The sequence below is a fragment of the Sinocyclocheilus grahami genome, unplaced genomic scaffold, assembly GCF_001515645.1.
Source record: "Sinocyclocheilus grahami isolate Dianchi unplaced genomic scaffold, SAMN03320097.WGS_v1.1 scaffold1515.1, whole genome shotgun sequence".
NCBI lineage: Eukaryota > Metazoa > Chordata > Actinopteri > Cypriniformes > Cyprinidae > Sinocyclocheilus > Sinocyclocheilus grahami.
In genome coordinates this window covers 128,046-141,926 of record NW_015506694.1, presented here as the reverse complement: position 1 = coordinate 141,926, position 13,881 = coordinate 128,046, and the positions used below count along the sequence as shown (strand labels likewise).

Genomic DNA, 13,881 nt, shown 5'->3' with positions numbered 1-13,881 from the left:
ATCAATAAATAGATAAAATATTAAAATATAGTTATATTCATTATTTGTCTAATATTTCTTAAAACTTTGTTATGATAAACCATGCATTAGTGGTCCAAACACTAGATCAATCACATTCAAATAAAAATAGTTTGATGCCCTCCAAAAGATGTGACATTGAGCCAATTTTTTTGAGCCAATGTGACAAATGCTACTCTCATTTAATATTCATAATTAGTTGTTTCTTCATGTGTTACATGATTCGTATTACACATCTGTAAATATCACACTAAAGGAGGCAAGCAGCACAGCTGCAGTCACAAGTTCAGGATATCCCAACACATTCATTTAGTTTGAGCCAATGCTATATAATATGTTCAACACAACAGTCTTACTCAAAATTATTTGCTAAAAAAAATCACCATTCCAAAATAGAAAAAGCACTTCCCGTTGAACCTCTCTAGATGTAATACAGCATAGATTCCTACTGTATATTATAGATCTAGAGGCAAGAGACACAGCTTAATAACGTGGTGTCTGCTGAATTGCTGTGATTTACTGTAATATGCTGAGGATGGGCCATTTCAGTGTGGTACTTCAAGCCTCTTGTTGTTCTCTCTCTCTTTCTCTCTCTGTTTGGGATTCACCTTGCGATTCCATTTAAGGGCTTGGTTCTTTATTGTTCAAACACACACACGAACAGGCCCATACACAGATGTCCTCTCATACCGGCCGCTCCGTTATCTCTTTAACCATTGCTATTTCTGTAAAATAGCTTCAGTTTGGCAGCTGATCTCTTCCACTGTACAGCAAAGCACATTAAAGACCCCATAAAATTGAAATTGCTTTTAGTCAAGAAATCTTTTAGTCAGTGTCTGTTAGCTTTGAGGTCATCTGTATGTTAGTGTAGGCTACTCATAAAAGTTAGGAGTCAAATAAAGTTCTGGGAAAACAGACCAAAAATATTAATGACTGATCTCACACTCATGGGTATATCCAATTTTTTTTGTCCAGTAAAATGCTATCTAGAATGAGAATGTCCCCTTCTAAATTATTAATACCATCTGTCTTTGATAGCAGTAGCAAGTAGCAAGTCATGGTTTGTGCGCAAACACACAGACTTCACCTACTATTCATCTTGCGTCTAGTGACGCAAAAGGGACCAGCCATTCATTATGTCCCGACGAAGGACGGATTATGACATTGGCTTGCCCTGGGCACCTGGGCACAGATGTCTCGCACCATCTGTACACCAGAAGTGTGCTGTGTGGTGTGACACAACACGAGGAGATTGTGACGGTATAATCAACGAGTCTCTCTGCCTCGCAATTGTATCGTCATTGTGCACTTGCTGTGTAGATAATCATCCTTGATTATCATGGCAACAGTCCAAGCTAATATGTTTCTGCAGCTCATCAGTCTGGAGCCCAGCAGGCCTGAATACAACCCAGGCTCATTGGAAAAACATGCCTGTGATGACATTTCTGCACAATGATAGGTAGCTTCTTGGACATTTTTGCAACACAACCAAGGTGAAATGTCCAGTTACTGACGCTAAAAGCATGTTCAGTTTTATTTAAAAGAGATGAACCAGAATCTGACAACGACTTATTATGTATGTTTCTCAGCAGTTCAGAAGTTCAATGTCTACTATTTGAACTCTATGTGTTTAAAAATAATATAGGATCTACACTAAACCCGAACCTAAACCTAACCTATAGTGTTAATAAAAGGAAACGGCATTTTAGCTTGCTTTTACATGTTTTCAAGCTCTTTTATCATGACTTATGATTCACCGGACTCATATTTGAGGACTTGCAACTCTGGACTCCTAAATCTAATGCTGTACCGGGTGCGCTACTGAGCAAGTGTACGTCATCAGAAAAGCCACACGTATGGAGCTGCTTATGTGATGCAAACTTCAAAATGTTTGTTTACAAATCATGCACTATGGTAAAAGTGTTTTGAGGTACTGTGCAAGGAACTGCATGAAAACAACTATTTATTAATTGATAATCTGACCTCTGGAATCATCAATCAATTTGTGAGAAAAGGAATAAGTTGTTGCTGTTTTACTGCCACTAGTGTTCATTGCAGATGAAAACTGCAGTGAATTGTATTTATTGTATTGTATCGTATGGAGCTGCTTATGTGATGCAAACTTCAAAATGTTTGTTTACAAATCATGCACTATGGTAAAAGTGTTTTGAGGTCATGACATAGTACTGTGCAAGGAACTGCATGAAAACAACTATTTATTAATTGATAATCTGACCTCTGGAATCATCAATCAATTTGTGAGAAAAGGAATAAGTTGTTGCTGTTTTACTGCCACTAGTGTTCATTGCAGATGAAAACTGCAGTGAATTGTATTTATTGTATTGTATTTTTTTTTGCAAATATTTAGGTAGCTGCAATGAGCCTACAGTATGTTGCCCAGATATATACAGTATGGAGGCCCTTACAAAACTTCCTGATTAAATTTAAAATGTCAACAAAGAAAAGATAACTACACGTCGTTCTATTTCTAGCTGACTTGAAAGATAGTCAACCTTCCTGCCTCAAACCACTGACTAACCGAGATGAGTCATTTTGATCACCATGTCTGAACTTCTAGAAGTTTCTGTAACCGAATCTCACTTATGAGAAAGTAATTAAACGCCAGGTGGTGGTTTCTCTCAGGGGACAGCTCATGAAGTTCTGTGAACGATCTGTAAAACTGTAATCATCACAATCCAATCCCTGAACCCCCAAACCACACTGCACTCATCTCTCCAATTCCACTACGTCATCAGAGAAATAGCCATAGCCAGCTGTTATTAAGGTCATTATGTTTCATTTACGGAGGGGAATAGCTGTCCAGCGCTGGTGTTTCTGGACACACACCACACAAATCAATACACTCATCCAAGGTCACAAAATGGGCCTTATGTAACCCGACTTCATTAGTAATCATTACACAAAGCAAAATGTGCGAAAATTTGAACACATTTATTAATGTGGCCTAAAATAGACTCGTTACGTAAACTGTATGTGTGGCGTTCTTGTGAGGGAGTGCCTGTGTACTTGCCAGGTGAGAATGAGGATGGATGATTATATTGTAAGAGAGAATGAGATGATTTATGAGTCTAATTAGAGTGAGTGCATTCGGGGCAAATGACAGTAAATTCTCCTGCTTTGTGATGTTTTTTGAAGGATAGGACTCTGGGAGGACAGTGAGGTACGTGTGTAGGCTTTATGCCGTCTGTCTGTCTGACTGCTGAGGTAAATAAACTCTTTGTTCCAAAACTAGTATGTTGCCTTGCTGTCTAATTCCTACATAGGATGCTTTATACATTTGAATTTGAATTAGTCTGAGCTTTTTTATTATTATTATTTAGACCTTTTTCATTAGAACATTTTTCTCCATTTTTTTAAATAAATGTTTATCTCAACCTTACAATGTTTTATTTTGTGGATTTTTACTGTTGTCATTTGTCTCATTTTGATGTATTTTGTTAATTTCCTAATGTTTTAAAATGATTCTGACCTGTGACACTTTGAGCTGCAGTTTATGTTTGAAAGGTGGCATACAAATAAATTGTATTTTTATTTTTGTATACTTACCATTTCTCTCCAGTACATCTGCCAACTTGGATTTATTTTTTTTTCTCCACAAAGCTTATAATACTCTATTTTGGAATTGTCATATCCACAAAATATACATGCAGTTCTGCTTTTAGGATTTAGCATATTAATTTAACATTTTTATTATTTTTTTCCTTAACCTATTTTTTTCCTTTTGTTGCTTTTTACAGTTGTTCTTTGTCTTATGTATTTGGTTAATTTCCTGTATTTTTTGTAATTATTCTTACACTTTTTTATTTGTTATAAATTGCACAATCAATTATAATAAACTAAATATTGTACAATATATTAGTTTGTTTATTATTATTATTTTATATAGTTGACATTCTCTCAATTGTGTATGCTACCTTGGGGGATTTCACAGAGCTTTTAACAATGTATTGCCTCATCCACAAAGGATATATTGGCCAAAATGAGGTGTCTTGGAAAGCAGCAAAGCTAAAATTGTACTACAAAAAGGGAAAGTCTTATTACATCTCTGGTTACTGGTTACATATTCAGAAAAACTTTTTCTTGGGTTGTCTTGTTCTGTTGGCGAGACTTGTGACATTAATTAGATGGTTTCTGTGGGGATTTAAACCAATGTAATCCACACTACTGATCAAATTTTCTCTGGATAAAATCCTTTTCTGTTCTGTCTTGCTATTTTACAAAGCTGGCATTGACATTTTAAACTGTCATTCATCCTGTCCCTCACACACTTTTTCAGGTCGTGCCCTGTTGCGGTTGAATGGAGAGAAGCTGGAGAGGATGGGTATAATCCAAGAGACACTGAGACAGGAAGTCTTGCAGCAGGTCCTGCAACTACAGGTCAGAGAGGAAGTGCGTAACCTACAGCTGCTCAGCAGAGGTGAGAGGTCAACACCTGAAACACACACAACCTCATCTGCTATGAAGTTATCCATTATTGCTGCAGTTGACTAGCATGGCCCATGTGGGACAGAGATTCATTCAAAGATTGGGGGGGGGTTAATGAATATTTAGTCATTATAATTTTATTTGTAATCATTAAAAATAATAATATATACGTATAGTATGAATATACTATCATGTAATGTGTAGCGTTTGGACCAATCAGACACACAATTGTTAATTAGATTTACCAAATCAACTTAATTGGACTGAACAATGGTTTTGGTATTTTCATTTAATCATATAATATAATATAATATAATTCTATACAGTTGTATATTCAGTAATTGTATTTTGCTGAATTGTTTTTTTTTCAATTATGTGTGTCAGAAGAATATAATATGATATATGATATGATAATATAATATCCAAGGACCAGAAATCACTGTTGTACAATAAAACATATCCTTATTTTATATATTCATATCCTATTAGGTATTAGGTTGTTTGGGATAAAAGTTTTTCTTGGATACAAAAGTTGTAAGTTTCTCTTTTTTAAAACCTCACTTAAATACAACTTTCAAAGTTTCAAAGGACAACCTGGAGACACAAAGTGTGAGGGTCTCCTCGGAGCAGACACGTCCTCTGAACTCCCGCCTCAGCAAGTGTCAAAGCCCAATGTACCCCATATTAACAAGGAAAGGGAATTAGAGACCACTTAAACGCTGTGTCAGGGAATTCTACCAACAGCTTAGGGGGTAAATTTAATTTAACAGTTCACTAAGTCCTGGTCTCTGTGCTATGATAAAGGAATCTAATTGAACCACCCAGTGGAAAAATCCTCACCTGAGGTTCAAGCAGAGGAGCTGGGTGAGGGTTCAAACAGATGAAGGGTGTTCGAGTGCGAAGGACGGTCAAATAAATGTGCCGTCAATGCTGATTAGTTTGTTTCTGATAGTTGCCATCACCTGTCAGAGCGTGTTAAGTCTGGCTCCTGGGGACTGTTAGGCTGGAGGACACAGCTGGAGGACACAGCTTATCTGAGTTTATTCTTAGATGCGTCTCTCAGCCAGCAGGGTCTCTACTAGACATCTAAACAGAGGCCATCTATAGCAGCCTGTTGTATTTGATTCAGTTGGCGTGAATGAAAATATGAAATATTAATTGGGTGGAAAATGAGAAAACCAGTCTGACCATAGAAGGCTCTTGATCAGTGTTTTGGATAAAGTTGATGTAGAAGAACTGAAGTGGCAAGGGTTTTTGGTGTTAAGCATGTTGATGAAGAAGGGTTTTGTGTTTCTGTTTAACATAGAAATTTAAGGGTCAAACGTGTCAATTCTGTCATCATTTACTCACCCTCATGTTGTTGCAAAACTGTATGAGTTTCTGCTGTTAAATAGAAAAAGAAACTGTTTGTGATTCTATTGCATTCAGGGCCGGATTTACGCATAGGCATTCTAGGCACGGGATATCTACAACAGTAAAAGAACCAAAACCCCAGAAGACATTGAGCAAATAAATATAACAAACAATAGGGTAAAAATGACAAAATATTTCCATGTCTTCAACCTTTTTATGTACGGAAATCACGCTTTCTTTCCCCCGTTCTCTCTCTCACACATGCACACACATTGACACTCGCGCACACACGGAGATGCAGACAGAAACTTGTCATCAACGCTATATCATCAAGGCCTATTATATTATTAGGGAAGGGGGGGGCTCAAAAATTTATTTTGCCTATGTCACGAAAAGAGGTAAATCCGGCCCTGATTGCTTTCAATGACAGGAAATGTTTACTGGGCAAATTTGACAGCCAGAAACAGACTGCTGCAAGGAAAATAGGGAGAACCCCGGAGCAGATCTAGGCAGGTGGTGCTGGGGAAGGTGGAGGGTTAGTAAAATCCCATGGCTCGCTGCAATGAACTGATTCGATACAAGTCAGGAATAAATAAGTTACATAGATAGGAACAAACAAATGATTGGATGAGCAATCGGCTTTAAGTAAACCAATCAGCTGCTCGGAAGAGATTCATGACTGAACTATATATATTTTAAAACACTTAATTTATGTATCGTTCATTTTTTATTTATTTAGGGGCCTCTTTCCTTTACCAGTACAATGGAGATTTAACAGGAAAGGGGAGCGAGAGATGGGGGAATGGGTTTAGGACACAACCCTGCTGTTTATACGTGATGAATCCATGTCTGCGTTAGCACAACAGCTCCTTTTATGTCTTGTGCAACTCACGTACCAGTGCTTCGACAAATTTGGGTTCATTCATCAGTACAAGGTATATATATCAAAGTAGTAAGGTACGATATATATCAGTGAGGGTAATAGCTTTCTGTCCCCTGCCCAATAATTTAGCATTGTCTATTAACAATCAGCTTGATACCCATCAGAGGATTTCTGGACTGCACTTCTGCTCTTTTGCCAGTCTCTGTTAAAGCTCATATAACGCTCACATGAGTGAATCTGAGGTGTAGATTGACCTTTCAGTCCAATTGCTATCTGGTATTTATCCTCTGAAATGTTGCCTCTGTACTCTTCTAAATTGCTTTGTTCTTTTGGTTCCCAGTAAGGCTAAGTAATTCTGCCCTCTTCATCCCTCGCCGAACCCTCCTCCTTCCTCACACCGAAGCAATTTAGCCAAGAGCGAGACAGATTCTTTCAACACTTAATTGCTGTTTCTATTGAAACACCAAACCTTATTACCTCTTCTTCAAATTACCACCCAATAGTCTGACTGTAAAAGCCTTAAACATCTCACACAAATAGAAAAGAAAAACCTGTGATCCACTGCTTCATCATAGCAAACAGTGCAATCGTTTGTTCCAGTTAACAAAACAAGTCAGTTGCAGGGAACATCTTTTTTTTAGTCTCATTGTCATGTTTGAGACGTCAGTAGCTCCTCATGTGTATTTAAACACTAATGTTGCGTAGATGTTTTTCCTGAAAAGGATTTATACAAATGAATGCATGATGTTTCCATGAATTTTTAACGTGTTTTATAATGCACTTTGCTTGTGTGCTATTTAGGAGTGTTGTAAAATTGAAAGGCTTTAATGTTTCATTTCACAATATAAAGATCTGGGAAAAGTCATCGTTGACGACATATCAAACTGAATATCAAATGTAAAATGATTTTTCGTTAAATGAGACAGATTTGTGATACTCAGAGAAATGATAAGTCTTCAACAAACCAATTAAATGTTGATGTAGCTAAAGCTGTGAACCCGATGGGAAGTCTCTGAGACTCGTTTAGAGGAAAGCGATCCACACAAACTCCCTGAGACTTCCGCCAGCGTAATCAGCTATTCTCATCCATATGCCTGTTTCCATCAGGAGAGCATCCTGAGGCCCTTCCAAACATCTGCCACAACAAGCTACTCAATGCACGTTTTTCATCATGTTTCTTTCTCTTTTTTAGCTTTAAAGGAAATGTTCACACATAAATAAAACTCCTGCATCGTTTCAGAATGTTGTGCTGGTAAATTTAATTTATTGTTACAGTAATTTTGACCTAGAGAGAATTTTCTTTCCCCCCAAAATGGTAATGTTATTGCATCACTGCTTATACATTTCTCATTATACTATATTATTACCAAATATTGGATTACACGTTTTTCATCATGTTTCTTTCTCTTTTTTAGCTTTAAAGGAAATGTTCACACAAAAATAAAACTCCTGCATCGTTTCAGAATGTTGTGCTGGTAAATTTAATTTATTGTTACAGTAATTTTGACCTAGAGAGAATTTTCTTTCCCCCCAAAATGGTAATGTTATTGCATCACTGCTTATACATTTCTCATTATACTATATTATTACCAAATATTGGATTCAATCTTTTTGTCAGCTTCTTTTCTTTCAATTAGCACAGGTTTTGTATTTCTTGTGGGAAGTGATTGATTGCAGGCTTCATTGATCTGAGCCTCAGTTTTTGAGTGAACGTTGTCAAAATTACGCACAATTTTTATTATTTTTTCAAAAACTGAGGTGCATAAGCTCAGATCAATGAAGCATACAATCAGTCAGTTCCAAAAAGAAAAGCAAAACCTGTGCTAATTGAAAGAAAACAAAAAGAATGAATCCAAGAGTTGGTGATAATATAGCATTATGCAAGCTATTTTTTTTTAAAGGCCAGTAATTTTTAATTGAGAACACCAAATTAGATAAAAGATTTTCAGCACAGCACAAGGGTTAAATCGGGAAACACCTTTTCAGACTCTTTGTCTTCCTAATAGTGGGCCTTAATGGAAGCTTTGGTATATTTTGAACACTGTTCTCTACTGAAATTGGGTTGTTTTGAACGAGTGGGACACTTTCTCGTCTCTGGGGACTCTAGCCCCTTTCACACAGCAATTCCAGTAAATTGCCGTAAAATTATTGGAACGACTTTACCGGTAAATACAAAAATGCGCTGTTCACACAGGCAACTATGTTCCGCCTTTTTTCTGGTAAAGCACCATTAACACGTCAGTTTCAAAATACCGGTAAATTCTGTGACATCATTAACCAGAAATTACCTCTAAACAGCTGCACCTCCCGGTGTTGTGTTTGTCAACATGGAGGGGTAAATGCGGTCTGTGTTTTTGTTGATGTTTTCATTTTTGTGTCAAACGTTATCATTTATGCAGCTGTTTGCCCAAAGACATCGTATTAGACAACTTTAGACATTTCTTTGACTTCTGTAAACAGCGCGGAGTAAATGTGTCACCTGCGTCAGAATGTTATGATTGGCCCAGAGTCTTACGTCAGAACGTTCCGAACTCTTATGTGCTCATACCAGTAATCTCGTTCTGCGTTCACACAGAGCACATTACTGGTGGTTTTCTGGTAATATTACTGTTTCTCAAACTGGTAAATTGCCGGAACAGTTTACCGGTATTTTTGAAAAGGTCCTGTTCACACGATCACTTAATGGTAATTTACCGGTAAAGACTGTATGTGTGAAAGGGGCTTCTCTTTGCATTCTAAATGTTTTTTTTTCATAGATGGACGTCTTTACCTTCACCAGTAATCAGGTGTCTTCATCAGAGGCTGTGCAGCAGATGACACATTCACCAATCGGTAACACTTTACTTGAAGGGGTGTGCATAAGACTGACATGACACCTTCATAATCATGACATGACACATGTCATGAATATGAAGGAGGTTTTATGCATGTTTATGACAACTGTCATTAAGTGTCATTCGCTCAGTTATGTCATTTTTAATGCAAATATGACATTATTTGACCTAACCCTAACCTACCCCTACCCTTACCCCTAACCATAACCCATAACAAAGACATCTCAAACAATGTCATCTTTGCATTAAAAATGGCATAACTGAGCGAATGACACTTAATGACAGTTGTCATAAACATGCATAAAACCTCCTTCATATTCATGACATGTGTCATGTCATGATTATGAAGGTGTCATGTCAGTCTTATGCACACCCCTTCAAGTAAAGTGTAACCCACCAATCATTCTGACTTTCACCAGCTTTGGCACTTTGTCATTTGATATCACGGCAGCACAAAGCACGCCACCTGTTCCTTTCCTCAAATGCGTTTGTCTCTGATTGTCTATTGTCCAGCGATTTGAATTGTTCGTTCCATTATACTCTTACCTTTTTTACTTTCATTTTCATCTGTTCTTTCTCGTCAGATTGAACAAGACTATCATTGATTGCCCAGGCCGGAAGAAACATGTCTCTAAATTGCAATCAGCGTTTTTACAATCTCTACAAACTGATTGCATAACAAAAAAATAAAATAAAAAAAATAAATCATGCAGTGTTTCCAGTATACAGCCGGCTTCTACAGTTTAATGTATTCTGGTATGATCTCATTTTGTCTAGTCCTTTTTGTTTCTGCCATTGATGAAAAGATCCTTCCTGCATGTTCTGGAGAGTTATATTAATTTCTACCGCAAGACAAGCTCCACTCAAACTCTCAAACAACATCTGGACGGTCTGTCGCCGCAGCACTTCACGTATGAATGATGGTTGCTGCACATCTGAATCTTAAGAATTACTTGTTTCTGAAGCATTTTTCTAAGAAGTATACCCAAGTCAAATTAAATTTGAACAATATTTGTGCAAATCCAAAACTGAGATTAATGCCTACATGGGCGGCTGTCTTCTATTGTAGCATTCTAACCGACTGACTGTTTTGAAATCCCATAGACAGCAACTGTGAGCGTCACACAAATAATTTGAACAAGTAATTTAAAACAAATGGATCACTTCTAGAATTATGAATGGAAGAAATTGCAATGCGTAACAGGCAATACACACTGTTGTCAGGTGTATTGCTGAGGTGAAATACACTTTCAGAAAAAATTTACATTTTATTTTAAGGTTGTAACAGCTCGTCAGTGGGCCAGTGCCCTCAAAGTATTGCATAATAGTAGCTTAAGGGTACATATTACTATTCTAAAGTGCCAATATGAACCTTTTAGGAGTAGATAAGGTACAATTTTTTGACAAGACACTGCCACACTGACAAACTGTTGTACCCCCAAAGGTAGAATTTTTATTTGTAGTGTCAACCAATATGCTTTCAAGCCTGATATACCGGACAGTGTTTGGCTTTTTTTATTTTTTATTATCAGCATCAGCCAATAAGTTTGGCTGTTTGGCTGCTAACCATCAGAGACAGGACTTTTATTTTGACAGTGCTGAGAACCCTGCGCCTGACGCACTGGAGCTCCCATTCCAACAATTGTATAGTCTACTGTCTGAGTAGGTACTACATTAGCAACCGTTAAAAAAGCATGGTCTATATAATATGATTGAGTGTAGTGTGAATGAAGTCTGGACATACTATATCCACCATGTTGGCTTTGTCACGTCAGGTGCATCAGTGCACTGCCATTCACAGCTCTCCCCTGTGGCCTCATGGGATGGTAAAGTGCCCATCAGATGCACATTCCAGAATCTTCACAGGCTTATTTATGAAAATATCATTCCCGTTGCACACAAACTGGCCAGATCACTCAATTAGTTATGGAGTTTACTTAGTTTTTATTTGTTTTTAACAAATAGGATTAAAGAATTACAGTTGCTATCTGTTCATTTTTCCGATTAATTTTTTCTATCAAGTTCTAATTGTTTCTGTTGAAATATTATGTAAAATAAATATACATAACATGACTTAAATTATGCGTTATTTACTATCGGCCACCAAAAAAAACATTATTGGCCCACCACTCTATCAGACTGGCAAAGTCGTATGATTTCAGCAAAGAGGCTTCATTAGGTTGTACTGTTTCAAAATGTTTGTAATTTGATGCTAGGAGACATTGATCTAAAGATGAACCCATAAACCAGTGTCTAATATATGGTTTTAATTTATATTAATTGATTTAAAGTTTTAAAAAGCTTAGTTTCTCCCATCACTCTTTTATATGGCTCTTGTCTGCCTGTGGGGATAACCAAGAACTTACCTGCCTTGTAGAGATAATTTATATAATCTAAAATATTGCATACTCAAATATTGGGCAAAATAGTTTATTTTAATTAGTGCTCAAACTTGAACTGTATACTTTTGTATATAAATGAAATAGAGTTTGACATTCAGACACATGCTGAGTTAGGATTGTGTATAAACAAAGACTATAGAATACCCAAGACGAGTCACTCGTATAGTTTTGAATGGGGAAAAATGCAACGTTCAATATGGCTACTCTATCGAAGGAAGCCCCGCCTTCTGAATAAAAGAGCCAATCGCTAATCGGTAAAGTCACTGTAGCTGCCATTAGAAGTCCCGGTTGCTATAGAAACAGTCAACGTTCAGAGACGTGTGTTAGGACTGCGCATGCACACTGGCTGGTCTAGCCTGATATATATTTTTTTTAATGCTATTTAAAGAAACATTTATGAGACAGTTGTTGTCAGATTTTATTGGTGATTTCAAATATGAAATTTAATCGAATGCTTAGCGAACAGTTTTGGAGAATTTGATGTTTCCCCATTCAGAGAGATAGGAGCTGCACTTGCATGCCCGAAAAGCGTTTCAAAGATGGCCGCCGAGTGAAATTACTTGCCTTAAAAAGGACTTTGGTCTAAAGAAAGGCATCTGTAAAGGCAGTATAACGTTACTGCTGCCTTTGGGAACAGACTTTGCATCTGAAGTGTGCACATGAAACACATTTATGAATTTCTCTCTCATAAGGCAAGCATTAGAGGGGAGAACATGAAGGTACAAAGGGATCTAATAGATAAGAAGCCAGATCCATGGATAGTGAGTAAATGTCTAACCAGAGAGGTTCTGTGATGCACATCCCTTCTCCACATGTATTTCTTGCAATCACATAAATAATGTATGCCCTTTTTCATTCTCTTGTCTCTTTTCTCTCTTCACAGCTTCCTTCGGCAACATTTCTTAGCTCGTCTATCCTTCTGGCAGCTCTCTCGACTTCCCGGCAGACACGGGAGGCCTTGTTCCAAACTGCTACAGACAGAAAGAGAGAGAGCGAATCTGCCTGGAGGTGGAGCTGTGGAGGAGACTGTTAACTCCAATATAACAGACAGGACCGTCTTTTTATGCAGATCTGAATGGGGTTTCAAAGACTCAAATGGACAAAGTCGGACTCTAAAACTGTAATATAGTGACAAGATTCAAGTCTCACCTCATCTCTACAAAACCCAGAGCACCAACCAGAGCTCTGTCAGACAATAATGAGGATACGGATTGGATCAAGATACTGACTTTCAAGACGTTGACTTAAAGTTGATCTCAGATCCAAATCTGAAGATGGACATTGATCTCAGATCATGTTAAGAAGCGATTCATCTCAGCAGCCTTGATTCCCCAAGTGTTTGGATGATGTCTGACAGACCTGCTCTTTTATCACTCATTTAACATGGACGTAGATGCAATGCTGAAGAAATCCTTTTTCTACAAGTGTGGAAACAGACAATTCCTCCTCCTACCTCTCACGATAGATTGTATCATTTCATTTGCTGAGAATTAGATATAGAATATAGGGCATGACGTTTGATTATCCAGCATCTTCCCATTCCTGACTTCAAGCTAAAGGGATGTTCACACTGACAAAAACAATGACTACATGATCTGAAGCTGGATGGTACGGACAATTTGTTTGAAAATGAACACTGAATGTCATCATTTTGCTTTTCTTCTCAGGACGTTCAAGAGCTTCGTATATTGTTCCTGCTGTTACCTTCATAAACACGCTTTAAGTTATATTCTTGATTTCATTGTCAATTTGAAATCTTGCACAAATGTAGCAGGTTTTCTCCTTATATAAAAAGAATATATCAGCATATAAATATACCTTTACTCTAGAGTATGTGTCTAGATCACTGTCACTCGTAGAAGTCCCAGTTGTCCTTGTTTACAAAGCAATAATGTAAAGCCACATGTCTGCATGGCTAGACCTGTTAGAGATTGAGTTTTTAAAT

The 13,881-nt window shown here is 37.3% G+C and overlaps 1 protein-coding gene across 1 annotated transcript in view; it reads left to right on the top strand.

The window, feature by feature from the left end:
• The window catches only part of samd10b (sterile alpha motif domain containing 10b), an 18,964-nt gene extending 5,307 nt beyond the window's left edge, over positions 1 to 13,657 (top strand). Inside the window, exons 2-3 of the mRNA XM_016257147.1 lie at positions 4,316 to 4,456; positions 12,820 to 13,657. Coding sequence (XP_016112633.1) covers positions 4,316 to 4,456; positions 12,820 to 12,842 — 164 coding nt within the window. The 3' untranslated portion in view covers positions 12,843 to 13,657. The remainder of the gene's footprint in view (positions 1 to 4,315; positions 4,457 to 12,819) is intronic.
• The last annotated feature ends 224 nt before the right edge of the window (positions 13,658 to 13,881 follow it).